This window comes from Anser brachyrhynchus (genome assembly GCF_964034855.1).
Source record: "Anser brachyrhynchus genome assembly, chromosome: 4".
Lineage (NCBI taxonomy): Eukaryota > Metazoa > Chordata > Aves > Anseriformes > Anatidae > Anser > Anser brachyrhynchus.
The window spans coordinates 65,522,987-65,536,489 of record NC_137698.1 but is presented as its reverse complement, the minus strand read 5'-3'; the positions used below and the strand labels follow the sequence as shown (position 1 = coordinate 65,536,489).

Below are 13,503 nucleotides of genomic sequence, written 5' to 3'. Positions count from 1 at the left end.
GCTCTGTGCTCTGTAACAGCACTAGTAGTCCTCAGGGTTATTGCAATAGCTATTTAATAAAGAACTTTCTCATCCCTGTTGCTGATATGCCGCTATGGAAATGAATGAGACCTCTTTATTTTAAAGGAGCATTTTACTTTACGTATTACTTGTGGAATAAATAAATAAATAAGCAAGACTAAGTAAAAACAGTAATTTACTACTATTTATCCCAAAGTGACAAAGTTGGTCATTCCAACCACTTGTGTTTAAAAACTGGAATTCTTCCCCCAAATAAATCCTGAACTACAAAATCTAACCCTGGCCCTATATGGCTCTTAAGAAGTATAGATCTGCCAACATATTGACTCTGTCTGGTGACTTTCCTGTAAAATCACCTTGCACTGCAGTTTTCTGTTTAGCCTTTGCAGCAGGCTGCACTGCGAGACCAAATCTGTCCCCCAGTGCCACTGTGGGGGTCCTGCATCCCACTGTTGATCCCTTCCATTGAGCAGCTGCCTACTAGGAGCAGGGAAGCCCAGCAACAAGCTACTCATCCAGCCCTTTGAGATGTCAGCTGCGTTTCTGGAGAGAATGTTTGCTCCATCTCTAACGCTCATATTTTCCTGTTAACAGCCCAGTGGGGGCTGCCCTAAGGTGCTGACACATTTGGTTTTGCTCCTAAAAGAAGGACAAAAGCGAGCACGCAGAGAGTGACCTGTCCTCTGTCCTCTGAGTCCCTGTTTTCTACCAGACATCTTCAGGACAGAGCCCATTTTTACAACAGAAATTGCTATTTGTTTGTTTCCATGCTACACAGTTTGTGCAAGACCATCTCACAGTAAGTTAATGGGCAAGGTGACATCCAAATACGTTGATGGAAAATGTTCCAATAAAAATAATTAATAAAAAAGACTCCTGTAATTTACACATTCAATTCAATATTCATAGGTCCTGTTAATATACAGAGGGTTAGAGAAACAGAGAAATCAGAACAATGAAAAAAAAAAAATCTATTCAAATTACCCCATAGGGCAAATTGTTAGAGAAGAAATTGCACTCACTTCTTAGGGAATTAAGCCCACCTAATTTTTATTTGCAGTCTGGCAATACAGTTGACTAAATAAATAAATAAATAAATAATTAAATCTTGAAATGGTCAGTATTAGAAAATTTAGATAGCTTTTTCATCTTAATAATTTTCTCAGGACAGATGCTCACCTTGGATGTGGCTGTGTATGCACAGAGAATACAAATAATGTACCCAAATTGTATGACTGCATAAATCAGTTTGCCTTCTTTTTTCTTTATCTTGCTTCAGATCCCACTGATCTTTAGTAGTTTTTCATCATGTGAGGCCCTCTTGTATTAGCTTCAACCCTGAAAAAATATAGATACTAACTTTTAGTATATAATTATGAATATTCAAAGATACAAGATAATATTTTATGAGACAGAAGCCACAAAATGAACTAAGTCAGTCCACCAGGAAATCATATTTACAAAAGTCATATTTCCTTTGTTTTTGGTTGTGACTAATATTCAACTTCCATCTTTCACCATTGGTTTAAATTGTCAGGCATAGTATGAATAAAAAAAAAAAAAAAGGAAAAAAAGGAAATCTGTGGAAATTGCTTCTGGTAACATCAATTACTTCATGATTTCAACCACAGAATGATCAACAGCTTATGTAGGAACCATATCACACTCATTACAGAAGAAAAAGAATTAACAGAGATATTGGGAGGGCTGTTTATTCTCTTACATGGTTAATTAATACTATCCATCACAGTCTGAAGTCAACAAAAAAAACTTAAATGGGTTTTAAGGCCAGAAGGTAGAACTGCAATAATCTGAAATTGCTTTCCTCCCAACACAGACTACTGTATCCTGCCTGGTCCCATCTGAAGCAGGATGGAGCTGGGAGGGGAGCTGAGGCACTGTCTTTAAGAAATGCATTCAGCCTTGAGTTTCAGACCTCAAACGATGGCAAATCCATTACAACCCTGAATCAATTTTATCAGCCATTAGTTGTCCTCACTGTTAAAAATACACATTTTGTCTATATCCTGATTTCTCATAGATTCAGTTCCTAGTCTCTGCAGTTTTTATAACTTTACCTGAAAGAATAAAAGTTGTATTTTACGAGAAAACCTCTTCCCCTGGCAGATCTTCCCAGCTGGTTCTAACCCTTCTGGTGTCCTCTGTTCAGCTAAAAAAGTTTCCTAGATAAAATTCCTGTAACTCCTGTCTGATCATTTTCCAATTGCTCATATTTATATAGATATTATTTGAAACAAGAACAGCAGAAGCAGACCCAGTCTGAAAGGACTTTTTTGTGCTGAATAAATTGATACCAGTTCTTTCCTCTTCCTTCCTTCCTCAATATTTTTGTGTTCCTATATATATATACGCATGCACCTTTGTCTATCCCTGTGCAGTAAAGCATTTCAGCTTCAGTGAGTGAAACTGATGGAGCCTAAGCATACGTTCAAACATGCTACTAAATATAGCTCCACTTCAGCTTGCTTCTAAAGTTAAGAACACGTCCAGATACCTTGTTAAAAGGGCCTAATGTGCAGTGACTTCCAGCCACGTCCACCTTTACCTCTTCTTCCCCGTTTTGAGACTTAACTGTAATGGGAGCGCTTTGTTGGGATGCTTTTATCGCCTAACCCTCAGCAGGATGTCTGTGTCTACAGATTTTAACATCCTTTGGGCTTTAATTATTTTTTATCCCTTCACATTGAGTACCTCTTTGGCTAGAATGTGCGACTTTGGGAATGTAAAATAAATAAATAAATAAATAAATGCATTTCTATAGAAAGATGATGGAATACAGTGCACCCTCAGCAAGTTTGTGGATGACACTAAACTGGGAGGGGTAGCTGGTAGAGCAGAGGGCTGTGCTGCCATCCAGAGGGACCTGGACAGACTGGAGAGGTGGGCTGGAGGAACTTCATGAAGTTCACCAAAGGCAAGTGCAGGGTCCTGCACTTGGGGAGGAATAACCCCAGGCACCAGTACAGGCTGGGGGCCGGCCTCCTGGAAAGCAGCTCTGTGGAGAAGGACCCGGGGGTCCTGGTGGACAGCAGGTTAACTGTGAGCCAGCCATGGGCCCTTGTGGCCAACAAGGCCAATGGTGCCCTGGGGTGCATTAGGGCCAGCGTTGCCAGCAGCAGAGGGAAGTGACCCTGCCCCTCTCCTCAGCCCAGGTGAGGCCTCACCTGGAGCACTGCGTCCAGTTCTGGGCTCCCCAGTACCAGAGGGACATGGAGCTGCTGGACAGAGCCCAGTGGAGGGCTACAAAGATGATCAGGGTACTGGAACATCTGCCATATGAGGAGAGACTGAGAGCTGGGCCTGCTTAGCTGGGAAAAGAGAAGACCGAGAGGGGATCTTATCAGTGTGTACAAATATCTGAGGGGAGGGTGGCAAGAAGATGGGGCCGGACTCCTTTCAGTGGTGCCCAGGGACAGGACAAGGGGCAGTGGAGTTTCTGGATGAATAGGAGAAAGCACTTCTTTACTGTGAGGTGACAGAGCGCTGGCACAGGCTGCCCAGAGAGGCTGCGGGGTCTCCTTCTCTGGAGATACTCAAAACCCGCCTGGATGTCATCCTGTGTGACATGCTCTGGGTGACCCTGCATGGCAGGGGGTTGGCCCAGAAGATCTCCAGAGGTCCCTTCCCACCTCGGCCAGTCTGTGACCGTTCTGTGAGAACAGCGGGTTTGTGTGTTTTGAAATGGAAGTAGACTGTGTTGCAATAAAAGGAAAGAGAGCTAGTAAAACATACATCTCCAAAATCAGGAACTGTAAAGACTTTTTTTCCCTCAGAAACCTTGCAATAGCAGTTAAATTCCGTTACTTCCAATCTGCCAGCTGTGAGAGACAAGTGCAATTTTAACAGGTGAATAAAAAAAGAGAGAGAGAGAGAGAAACAAGGCAGAGCTCTGAAGAAAAAGCACAAATGCCATTACAAAGATGATTTCAGGATAAAAAAAAAAAAAAGAAAAACCACCCCAAATCTCTCAGCAAGTGACAGCTGTGGTTTTAATGGACTATTAATAAAATGAGATTTATATGCAAACTGCCTACAGAAAGTAAAAAAAAAAAAAAAAAGATGCTAATAACCTATAAATGCTAAAGGCTTTTATCCCAGTCCCCCAAAATATTGATGGAATGGGTGGAATACTGTGACATACCACAAACATCCCCATTATACGATTGCTGCTGTGGCGCTTTGAATGATCTGCCTCAAGCGCTGCAGGAAAGCCGCTGGTCCCATTTCTCCCTCCTGCCCCCCTGCCACACCCCCTGAGCTCACTAGCACGGGGCTGTAAGCCTCACCACAAACCTGTACCTTTTTCTACTACCACTGAAGATATTCCTGAATGCCTGAGCATTCCTGTGACTTGAAATAAGTTCTGAGTGTGCATGAAATGCTGCATCAACATTGAAAACTGTATCTCCAGTGCACCTACAGATCCAGGCACGTCTCTGGTTGATGAAACTTCCCTCAGCTCAGCACTAGGTCTCTTTCCATAGGTACCTCTGTGAACTTCAGTTCACAGCAGATGAAATGCAAGAACATTTGCTAGAGATGAAATATGTGAGAGCATTATATGCTCTGAATTCTCAGTTACACAGGAGCCAGACACATCCAAATGCCATACTTGGCTGCTAAGAGATACTTTGAAAACTCCTCCCTACTTCAGGTCAGTCTCTTGCAGACAGTGCTGCGTAAAGCAGAATCAAATTTTGTTCTTCAGATGCCTGACAAATGCGCTCAGGCAATTTTTGCTTCGACGGGTTAAGGCACCTTTCCCAGCTGCTCACACCTCCCCGCTGCATGACCCCAGCACAGGCAGCAGAGCTGGATGAAGGAGATGAAGGAGACGCATGCCTGCACCTCTGCCGCTCCCAGCCGCCTCAAACGCCAGCGCTGATTTGTACCGAGCCGCCGGCGTGTGCCTGCTGCTGCCGAGCTCTGGGCACCTTACGTTATTATTAGACTACGGGTATTACTATGCACAATTATAGCTACCTGAATGTTTATTTAAACATATAGCACATACTGACTGCGAGTAAATGCATGCATATATGTGTTACATAAACTGTGTCAGTGCATTTACATGTCTATGCACATCTCTGCATTGGTGAAGCAATGCATACATGCTAAATAAGCACATCATATGATTGTGGTGTTTTTTTTTTATTACATAAAATATCCACATTTCTGGACCAGCGGCTTCTGCGTGTACGTGCACAAGTGCCAGTGGAATTTGGTCCTTCACTTATATAAATTGTAGGAGGCACTGCTTAGGAAAGCAGAGTTTGTGTGAGCAACACATTGCCTCAGCATCCCTGCTTTAGTCATGCTGTTTAGAATTCAGTGGTGACAAAAGCTATAGTCTCCCTTCAATATTAAATATAACTCTGCTTAAATGTGGAAAAGTAGTGCCAATTTCTTAAGCGGGAGCTGAAGCTCAGCTCCATTTTTTTCTGTGACAATTTTAGAAAATTGCCTAAAAGGTTGCAGAGTTGATTCTGTTGACTCCGTATTTAGTAACACTAACGCTGTATCCTCCCTCATGCCGCTTTAGATCCAGCAAGGCACAGTAAGTCTTGCCCACCTGCCTGGAGCTGGATAGCTCCTGAGAGTGGCTTTCTCAGCCCTTTTAGTGCCAAAACAGCACGTTGAATCAAGAACAGATTAGATCTCTGTAAAAGATATTTAAAAAAAATAGGTTTGGGAGAAACTAAGTCTGTAGTATTTTAATCGAAAATCGCTGAAGCATGTCGTCTGAAACGTAGGTGTAAATTAGTGCACGGTGAGTCCCACCGCACAGCGCTCACACCTGGGCTGCTAGAGGTCCCAAATCTGTTTTCTGGCTTTTACGCACGGTTGATCCCATGGAAGGGCTGAGCCGAGGGAGAATCCGATGTCGTTTGCCGGCTTTCCTGCCTGCGATAGATCCCGGCGGGAACCTCTCGCGGCAGTGACCGAGCTGGGCTCCATCTCCCATCCTTGCGGGGGGCAAACGCGGCCGTCCCGCTGCCCCCCAGCTTCCAGCAGCCCCGGGGGCGAGGGCGGCACTGCCCCGCTCCCCTCCGTGGGACGAGGGGGACTTTCCGTCCAAAGTGTCCCCGGCGGGGCTGTTCTCGGCGCAGAGATGGCCAGGACGTCTCTTTTGGGCAGGGACGCGGGTATGTATGGGTGTATGGGGGGGGAGGGAGCGGTGCGGGGCATCCCCCCCGTCCTCTCCATCCCGTTCTCCCCGCTCCCCTCCGGCCGGGACGGGGCGTCCCCGGCATCGAGCATGCTCACAGGGCGGCGGGGGCGGGGGCGGGCCGGCCCGGGGAGGGGGCGGCGGGGAGCAGGAGGGGGGGGACGCAGCTCGGCGGAGCTCCCCGATCGCAGCCGGCGGCCCGGGCGGGCGCCACCTCGGGCGGCGGAGCGCGGAGCCGCCCGGCGGGGAGCGGGGGACCGGGCAGGGGGCAACCGGGCAGGGGGCAACCGGGCAGGGGGCAACCGGGCAGGGGGCAACCGGGCAGGGGGCAGCCGGGCGGGGGGCTCCCGAGAAGGAGAAGAGCAAACGGAGCCGCGAAGAGCGGGCATGGGGAGGCGCTGAGCCCGCGGAGGGCAGCCGGGGGGCGGCGGGGCGGGGGGCAGCGGCCCTATGGGGCTGGGGCGGCGCTGGCTGCTCGGAGCTCCCCGGCCTCCGCCGCCCCGCCGCCGGGAACCGGGAGCCGCCAGCCATGCTGCGGGGCGGCCGGAGCCCGCTGCAGCCCGCGGCGGGGTCCCCCGGAGGGGTCCGGGGGTCGTCGTCGGGAGCCCCCGGGGCGGCGCAGGTAGCGGCGGGCAGTTTGCTCGCTCTGCTCATCCTCTGGACGCTGTTTGGGAACGTGTTGGTGTGCGCTGCCATCGTCCGCTACAGGCACCTGAGGAGCAAGGTCACCAACATCTTCATCGTGTCCCTGGCCGTGTCGGACCTGCTGGTGGCTCTGCTCGTCATGCCCTGGAAGGCGGTGGCGGAGGTGGCCGGGTATTGGCCCTTCGGGGCTTTCTGCAACGTCTGGGTGGCCTTCGATATTATGTGCTCCACGGCCTCCATCCTCAACCTGTGCGTGATTAGCGTGGACAGGTACTGGGCGATCTCGAGCCCGTTCCGCTATGAGAGGAAGATGACCCAGCGGCTGGCTCTGGTGATGATCGGTGTGGCGTGGGCTCTGTCTGTGCTCATCTCCTTCATCCCCGTCCAGCTCAACTGGCACAAAGGTGGGGATGCTGCTGCCGTGGCTGTTGGGGATATTGGAGATGGGTTTGGCGCTGGTTGGGCAGCAGCGGGTGCTGTCACCACCTGGGCGGAAGACTTGAGCACCACGTGGGTGGCATTAGCAGCAATGACACCCTCCGATGGGACCTCTGGCAGCAACGATACCCTCTCTGGACCATCAGAGAGCTGTGACTCCAGCCTCAACAGGACTTATGCTATTTCCTCCTCCTTGATCAGTTTTTACATCCCCGTGGCTATCATGATAGTTACCTACACTCGGATCTACCGCATTGCCCAGGTGCAGATCCGTCGGATCTCTTCCCTGGAGAGGGCAGCCGAGCACGCGCAGAGCTGCCGGAGCAACCATGTTGACTGCCACCATCACACAAGCCTCAAGTCCTCCATCAGGAAAGAAACCAAAGTGTTGAAGACTCTCTCCGTCATCATGGGCGTCTTTGTCTGCTGCTGGTTGCCGTTCTTCATTTTGAACTGCATGGTTCCCTTCTGCGAGAGCCCACCAAGTGACCCCCATGCAGGCCTTCCCTGCGTCAGCGAGACCACCTTTAATATCTTCGTCTGGTTTGGTTGGGCCAACTCTTCTCTCAATCCCATCATCTATGCCTTCAATGCTGACTTTAGAAAGGTCTTCTCCAACCTCCTGGGATGCAGCCAGTTTTGCTCTAGTACTCCAGTGGAGACCGTTAATATAAGCAATGAGCTTATCTCTTACAACCAGGACACCCTTTTCCACAAGGAGATAGTGACTGCTTATGTTAACATGATCCCAAATGTGGTTGACTGTGAGGAGAATCGCGAGGACCCTTTTGATAGGATGTCCCAGATCTCCCCTGACCCTGAGGTTGCCACTGACTCTGTCTGTGAGCTGGACTGCGAGGGAGAGATTTCACTAGGCAAAATAACACCTTTCACTCCAAATGGTTTACATTAAATTGCATCCTGTACCGGTCAGTTCTGCTTGGATTATACAACAAAATATTAGCACTGAATGGAAAAACCTGCTCGATTTTATGCTGTAGTTTGGTCAGTCACTTCATGCTAAACTCACTTGTACGTGTAGCACTTTGCAGGATGTAGACACTGTCACACAGGGAGCTGACAGAACAAACTTCATGCAGCACTTCCCCAGCCCAAGAGAGGACTAGGTGGGCTCGTTGATTAGCTGTGGTGAGGTATCGTGGTTTAATTGCAGTCAGTTTGTGTTTATAACGTGTTTGCAAATGAAAGTTGCCATCATCAGTGCTAAGTATTACAACTTTTAAAAACAGGGACAGATGTTGGGGCTGGCATAGATATTGAATAGGAAAAAAATCTAGACTGTTCATTTGTTCAGGTCTTATATTTCATTTCTCTTTGGGTTTGTTTCTTTGTTTATTTTTCTTTGAAGATAGAAATAGTGAGGTGGTGATTTGGATGATTATTTAAATGCGTGTTTCTGCCAAAACAGTTTATGTGAAATCCATGTTCTCCTAGGCGGCGTTGTTGCCTATGATATCCTTGCCATGTTCCCAGATGAATAAATAAAAGTTACATTGATCAAGGGGTTATTATCTTTCATTTATCACCCTGAAAGGTTTACAACCAGTATTCAAACTTCAGCATTTCTCTTTGAATGGTTAGAATGACTAACTACCAAACCCTATTATTTTAAAAGCAAAATAGTCTGCACAGAAATACAATTTTTGAATAGAAGGAAGGCTCATAGGAATGATTGACTTAAATGAGCTCTTTTATATGGCTCTACTCACAGCTAGATTTATGTCTATTTTTCTTCTTAGTATAACTGATACTGTCCCTATTTATGATTTCCTTTCTGCAGCTAAGAATATCAAGCACGCCTGCTTGCAAGCTATTAAGGCTTTCCACTTAAATCAATACTTGAAATTGCTTTTTAAAAATACCATTAACGAGAAGAGTTTGGTGATAGAATTAGCAGCTGGATGTGTCTAAAAACATTAATTATGTCTGAAAATGATGTTAGTAATTAGCAGTTCCTGGTGTAGACACAGTATATTAGAGAACTTACTCAAACTGAGAGAAAAAAAAATACATTTTTTTTTTTAACTTTTTCACTGGAAGTTAATTACATTTTTTTTAAGTGTGAAATATACTTTTAGTGCTTTGACTCTACAAAACATTTTAAAGCAGTCTTAAAAATTGTAAACAAGTATTTCAAACTGTATCTATTCGAACAAGTGGAATGTACTGTTTAGAAATTTTGCAAGTTTTCAGATCAGAAAACCGAAGTGATACTATTTACAAGACAAATGATCAAAGGTAGTAAAAGCAAGTTCTTTATGCATAAGATTTGAATTAATTTACGCTTTAAAAATCCCCATGTCACGAGCTGAGCAGATTTAAATTGAATTGTATGCACTAATTCAGTAGCACTCCCTGCCAGGGCCCTGATGGCAGAGATGCCCCTGACCGGCCTCACCATGGCCCGACCATCCCACCTAAATGGGAACTGAAGGTCCCTGTGTGATGTATGGGGGGAAAATATGATTTACACCAGTTAGCATGCTTCAGGGGAAGTCTGGTAAGCAGATAGTAGTATTTGAGAATGTTACGCACTTAGGGTTGAGCTTTTTTGGAAGCCAAGCCCCTCATCGTGGGCAGAAAGGGGCTGCCTTATCTTTGCTTGGGTTATGGGGTGGAAGAAGTTTGGAGACGTCTGACTGAGGTCCCTTTGTGGTTGCACCTGTTGTAATTTTGTGTGTGTGGTCTTTGACATTAGTTGGTTATATGGTTATTTTGGATTATCTTTTTGCTTGCTCCTTTGTCACTGAAGATTGACTTTTCCCCGAGTATTTTCTTTCCTGTTGGTATCTCAATGTAATATCCCTTTACAGCTGTCCTCAGAAAAGGATATTGTGTGTGTGGCTTAGGAAGACTTGAAAAATAGAAATCCCATGCCCATAACCAGGTTCAGCCCACTAATGGCTTGACATCTAGGGTGAGCAGGTTGTCATTTCTCTACTAAAACATTCAGGAGTTTCCAGGAGTTGACCACAGTTCTAGCCTTTATGGTGAGATAGTCTTTGCCTGGAATTAAAACAGTTTACCAAATAAAAATGAAGAAAATGGCTCCTGGTGATGAATTATCCCAATCAGAATTTAGATTTTTGCATTTTGTAGTTAACTACTCAAGTTTTGAGGCCAGTACAGCATGTTAAACTTTCTGAATCTGTGTAAAAAAGTTTATGATAAGCAGATGTAAGAGGTGTAAGCATCTGTTGCTAATTCCAGCTCCCAGGACAGTGTCTATATTTTATGCAATTTTAAATCAGAAACAGTCAAGGGAAATAGGGAAGGAAAAAGAGATGCTGTCTTCCAGAGCACCTGCGTACCAACCGGCTGTGAAGTCTGCTGCTTTGAGTGTTACACCGTGGTCCAGGAACAGTTTTGTTCCTTTCTGAGCGATGGAAGAGTGTCAGTAGTAACAGTGAAGACAGAGTCCCCCTTTTCAGTAAGCTTTCCTCTGTAAATAATTCTTATGCTGAAGGTGTGACAATTCCCTTGGATCTAGCCCCCTGCATGTGTGTTGCAGGGGTAGATAGGTACAAGAACTAGAGCATCCACCTGACAGGTGCCTTCCTCCAAGTCTCTGCCTGGTTTTCCAGAATCAGTGGGTGAGCAAGAAGATGACGTGTCCATCAGTGGGTTCATATGATAACAGCTTTTCATGGTATTTTAGAAACATTCAGTCCTATCTTAACTCAGGTCTGAAGGAAGGCAATTTTTAGCCTGGCCCCAGACTTTGGGAGCATAATTAGGACAGTGAAGAAAACCATTCACATTGCTGCTTTTCGTTACTAATCTTTGGTTTGTGACTTCAGCTGGTAAATGATTTCTGGTGGGCACTCTACAAGGTGTTCTCTCTCCTTGGAATATGTGCATGTCACTGGCTTCATCCCTGGGAGCCCAGGAGCATCATAAAGGGAACATTTCTGCTTCGGAAGGCAGAGAGAAGGTACTGGTTTTTTTTTTTTTTTTTTTTTTTTTTTTTTTTTTGCTAGAAGCACAGATTGACCTTAAGGATCTGAAAGAAAACCTTGCTCTTGACCTGTAACATGGAGATGCTTTTGTTGTTTTTTAATGTCTTAAATTCTTATCACTGACAAAGCTAGAGTATTCAGAGTTAGAAAGATGAAATTTTTAAAGAAATATGTATCTTGCCTTGAAGTATAAGACTTTTCTGATGAGAACATCCCCCAGAAGGATTTTTTTAAACTGGTTTCTTTCAGATGAAACTGCTGCCCTACTTTTTTAATGGGTTTCCTCTTAAAGACTAATGCATTGCCTATCCATAGAGCAGAGTTCATTGGAATTGTAGGTATGTTTTTATAATCATCATATTCTTGTGGTGTCACTCTGGAACTGATCTGTTTGTACCTTCCATCAACACGTTTTTTTTCCCATGAAAGTCACTTTGTTTCTGTTATGCATTTTACTCCCTAATTAAGCATGATCACGCATTGGCAGCTCAGTTTGAGGGGATTTTTCCTTTTTGTCCTTTGGCCTTTAATGCTTTGAAAGTACAATGCAGTTTGGCTTTGAGTTATCATCACTTAGTCTAGCTCTGAGTGATGGCTGATCTTCAAATCCCTGATTATTTTCAGTTTCTATTTTGTGTTGTTTTTTATAAATCTTATGTTACAATACACATCACTGTTAAATTACCTCCGAGTCAGCCCAGTCTTCCGGTACGGTATATTCTGTTAGCCTTGGAAAACTCCATACCAAAGGAAGGTCAGCCTATCAGTATTCTGTATGTTTTCTGATTAACTAATGGCAGAAGAGTTTATTTTAATGAAAAAAATAATCTATGTATGATGGTATCTTAGTTCATTTTTAAGAAGCCAGAACATGAAATACATGGAAGTACAGTGTTTTATTTGAAATGCTGAAACCACTGTAAAGACTCGCTATTCAAATGTCCAAAGAACTTCTACTAACACTGGCTTTTACATTTGGGGTTGTTTTGTGCTTTGTGGTGTGTTTGTTTTTTTCCTGCAAGCTAAAGAAGTGTAGATGACTTTCTCAGAGGTGAACACAAACAAAACACTTTTCAAAGGGAGAAAAAAATATATATTTTTTTTTTATGTTCAGTATTTTATCCTTTTCCTTTCATTGTGTTTTTTACTTTTGCCTGCTAAATCTGTGAAATCTGTGTTTCTGCAGGGAGGTTCCCTACTGAGAGCTCTTGCATTTTTGTAACACATAACAAAAAAGCCTTCAAAATTAGGAGGGCTTCTGATAGAAATAAAACTAAGTACAATCTTATACCATTCAGAAGTCAATCATATAAGCTCAGCATTCGAGAGACTGACAACACTGGAGGCAGTATTCGGAACATGCATCAGGCTGCAGGTATGAGAGGTCATGTGTCCTTTGGCTGTTTTTATGTGCCAAAATTGCCACTCAAAGGGCATTTGAGTCACTGTCACACTGTCATACAGTGGCCAGGGTATATACCTATGTTGGTGTTAATAATAATGCAGAGATTTTTCTTTTCCTCTGAGGCCATCTTTGTTACTGTTTAATTAGATTCATCAGATCTTTAGAGTGATTCAATGCCTATTTAAATCAGTAGAAGACCTCAGTGATGGATGTGGGCTTGGGTCACAGAGCAATGAAATTAATTGTCTTGGCTTCTTACAAATAGTATTGCTAGTATTCCCTGCTAGCAGGTGATGGCATGTTAAAATTGGCATGCTGAACAAAGTATTCTTGCCAGATTGTATGTGGAAATAGTTCTCTTATTCATATTTGCTTATTTGTTTTCAAACTTTTGAAGACTTTTCAAACTTTCCAGAAGCTGCACAAAGTCAACACAGAGCTTCTCCTCTTTGATCATGTCTCAGATCAGCAACAACTAGGTCCATTTTTAGTGCCTTGGTAACTACATAGTGCATTATGCCTGTTTTGAACAGAATTATGCCTCTGTAAGGCATAAGTCAATGTTTGTAAAGATGAAGGTATACTTTTGTTCTAAAAGCACTGATGTGCACAAAAATAACTATAAATGAGGACCTTTTCCATTATTAATGGAACACCAAGAATGTGACTCTTTCTTTCTCCTATTTTTTTTTTATAGTACCAGTGAAAAGATTGCAGTGAGCAATAATATTTTTAGGGGAGTAAAGAGTGGAATTACAAATAATATTATCCTCTGAAGCAGATGATGGATTGCTGATGTGGGAAGCCTGCTGGCTCTCCAAGGA

The 13,503-nt window shown here is 44.4% G+C and overlaps 2 protein-coding genes across 2 annotated transcripts; one reads left to right on the top strand and one right to left on the bottom strand.

Annotated features, from left to right (window-relative positions):
• Positions 1–836: 836 nt before the first annotated feature.
• LOC308193851 (uncharacterized protein) lies at positions 837–6,742 on the bottom strand (the record flags this gene model as incomplete). Its single annotated transcript, XM_080588916.1, has 2 exons — positions 837–1,359; positions 5,838–6,742. 2 exons carry the CDS (start codon positions 6,740–6,742, stop codon positions 1,314–1,316), a joined length of 951 nt encoding a protein of 316 aa, XP_080445042.1. The 3' UTR covers positions 837–1,313.
• On the top strand, positions 6,523–10,837 carry DRD5 (dopamine receptor D5). The gene has a single exon (XM_080590333.1). It carries the CDS (start codon positions 6,741–6,743, stop codon positions 8,205–8,207), a length of 1,467 nt encoding a protein of 488 aa, XP_080446459.1. The 5' UTR covers positions 6,523–6,740; the 3' UTR covers positions 8,208–10,837.
• Positions 10,838–13,503: the final 2,666 nt, after the last annotated feature.